At 47.4% G+C, this 2,803-nt stretch overlaps 1 protein-coding gene across 1 annotated transcript; it reads right to left on the bottom strand.

The window, feature by feature from the left end:
- Positions 1-517: 517 nt before the first annotated feature.
- Positions 518-1,453, bottom strand: LOC101688162 (olfactory receptor 6B1). The gene has a single exon (XM_013045639.1). The coding sequence runs from the start codon at positions 1,451-1,453 to the stop codon at positions 518-520; it is 936 nt and encodes a 311-aa protein (XP_012901093.1).
- Between the last annotated feature and the right edge of the window lie 1,350 nt (positions 1,454-2,803).

The raw sequence follows: 2,803 nt of genomic DNA, 5'->3' as shown, positions 1-2,803 counted from the left end.
AAGTGTTGCGGGGGGAGAACTAGAGGAGCAAACTCTAGTCTCTGCCACCAAGATTGACAGCCAGCACAACTAGAGGAGCAAACTCTAGTCTCTGCCACCAAGATTGACAGTCAGCACAATAACCAGGAAGACACTGCTACTTCTGTCTCAGTCAGGAAGCCCTCTCAGATCTGTTGGCCCACAACACTTAATGCTTGCTAGATCCCCCCAAAAAGCTAACTAAGATGCCACCAACATGCTCACCCACTCTACTCCATTAGGGATTTACTCACAGTGTCAGAAACCTTATCTTAGGTCTCAGCCAAAGAGAGTTCTCTCTACAAGGGGTATGCCCTTAGACCACAGACCACGTGTGTTGATGCAGGCCTCACAACACAGCCAAGAACATGTAGTTGATGTGGATGTGGTGATAGGATACCAATATGAGTACTATGAGATCAGGCATTAAAGAAGAAAGGACCAAGGATGGAAGAGCAGGCACCAAATCAAACCATGTCTTCCTAATAATTTGTAAGTCCTAGTCCAATTGGATAGCTTGGCAATAGGCCAGTTTCTTCAGAGCCTCTTTGACCTCCCTGTTCCTTAGGCAATAAATGAAAGGGTTGAGAGCTGGGGTGACAATGGCATAGAAGATGGAAATCACTTTGTTCATGTTGAAGGCGTGGATGGCTCGGGGCCTGGCATACATGAAAATTGTGGCTGAATAGAAGATGGTGACCACCACGAGGTGGGAGGCACAAGTAGAGAACGCTTTCTGCTTTCCGGTGGGCATGCGCAGAACGGTGGCCAGGATACATCCATAGGAGAGGACAGTGACAGAGAGGGGCAAGAGAAAGATGACCAGTGCCAGGATGAAGTCCACCAGCTCAGCTACAGACATGTCTGTGCAGGAGAGGTTAAGGACTGGAGAGATGTCACAGAAGAAGTGATTGATGACATTGGGGCCACAGAAGCTGAGGCGAGAGATGAAGTAGATCTTAGCCAAAGAGATGCCAAAGCCAATGGCCCAGGATCCAAGAGCCAAGCGCAAGCAAAGCCCGTGGCTCATAACAGTGGGGTAGTGAAGTGGACGGCAGATGGCCACGTAACGGTCATAGGCCATGGCAGCCAGGAGCACACATTCTGTGCACATGAGGGCAATGAAGAAGTAAAGCTGTATCATGCAGTGAGTGAAGGAGATACTGTTGTTCACAGACCAAAAACTGCATAACAACTTAGGCACAGTCACAGAGATATACCAGGTCTCCAAGAAAGACAGGTTGGCCAGGAAGAAGTACATAGGCTTGTGCAGTGGCCGATTCTGCTGCACCAGCAGGATGATGACCACATTTTCAGTCACCGTCAGAATATAGGCCATGAGGAACATCAGGAACACTGCTAACCGCATGCCCCAGTTCCCAGGGAATCCCACCAGAATGAACTTGGTGACCTGGGTCTGGTTCTCCACTTCCATACTGGAGACACAGCACTTAGCTCTCCTGGAGAGAAAAATATCACTTGGTCAGAGTCTATGGTTCAATTTATTTATTTGACAGAGATCACAAGTAGGCATAGAAGCAGACAGGCAGAGAGAGAGAGAGAGAGAGAGAGAGAAGGAAGCAGGCTTCCCACTGAGCAGAGAGCCTGATGTGGGACCCAATTCCAGGACCCTGAGATCATGACCTGAGCCAAAGGCAGAGGCTTAACCCACTGGTTAAGCCACCAGTGAGCCACCCAGGCACCCAGTAATGTAATTTAACTCATACATAGCCTCTTTACATGTTACTATACCCATTTTACTGATACAGAAAACTGAGTCTCAGAAAGACATTAAGCAACTTATCAACTTCCCACAGGTAACAGGGAAAGAATCACATTGAAGTCTATGACCAAAGCCCATGCTCTCATATCCTACACTGCCTTCACAGCCAACCCAAAGTTAAACAATACCCAGTCTCCATGTTCCATGTTACCACTGCCAATTCCAAAGGATATGCCTGGTGCTCCTGGCCCATGTCTACGCAGTGCTTTGGAAGTTCTTCCTTCCAACTCACTTATCCCTCATATATACCATTACATCCTTTCCCTTCACCATCCAGGGAGATGGACTGTAGCTGTCATGAACGCATGATGACGATCATTTGAGATATGTGAGTGCTGAGATCAGGAGAGCTAGGCTTTCCATGTCAAAGAACTGGACCTCAGCGAAGTACCAGGTTTGTCCTGGTTTGCTATACGACCTTGACATCTTATCCTCTCTGAAACCCAGTTTTGTCTTCTGTAAGGTGAATATTAATAGTCATTCTGCTTATGTTGCCATGGATCAAAACCCAAATGAAAAATATGAATGAAAGCTTATATGAACTGTAAATGACAAAAAGTGTGAAAGGGGCTCTGACCCCCTATTATTAGGGCATTAGGAAGGGAACCTGGGCTAACAGGAGGAAGGAGAGGAGGTGCAGTGAGCCAAGCAGAGTGGAGACAACACAAACATGTGTTTTGCTCTCAAGGAGCTGTAAGTCCTCACAGATGGGGCAGGGGTCTCTGGGAGGAGTCTTTAAAATAAGCAGGCAAAAAGAAATGCATAATAAAACTTGAGACCTTTTTTATGAAGACTACAAAACAGAAAGTGATACAAATGTGATTAGGGAAGTTCACTTAGACCTCCGCGGAAGTGACCCACTGAGAACAGTTCCATGATCCCAGTCCTTTGAGTTGCTGAGGAGGGACACCACTGGCTGAAATGGGGCCGCCACCAAGCACTGTGGTCAGTGAGGGAAGGGATACAAGAGGTGAGATGGGTAGGCAGGGCCCTGGAGGTCTT

Source organism: Mustela putorius, unplaced genomic scaffold (genome assembly GCF_011764305.1).
Source record: "Mustela putorius furo isolate JIRA1106 unplaced genomic scaffold, ASM1176430v1.1 tig00003845_pilon_pilon_pilon, whole genome shotgun sequence".
In the NCBI taxonomy this organism is placed as follows: domain Eukaryota; kingdom Metazoa; phylum Chordata; class Mammalia; order Carnivora; family Mustelidae; genus Mustela; species Mustela putorius.
The sequence above is the reverse complement of the archived record's forward strand: the minus strand, read 5'-3'. Positions and strand labels throughout refer to the sequence as shown.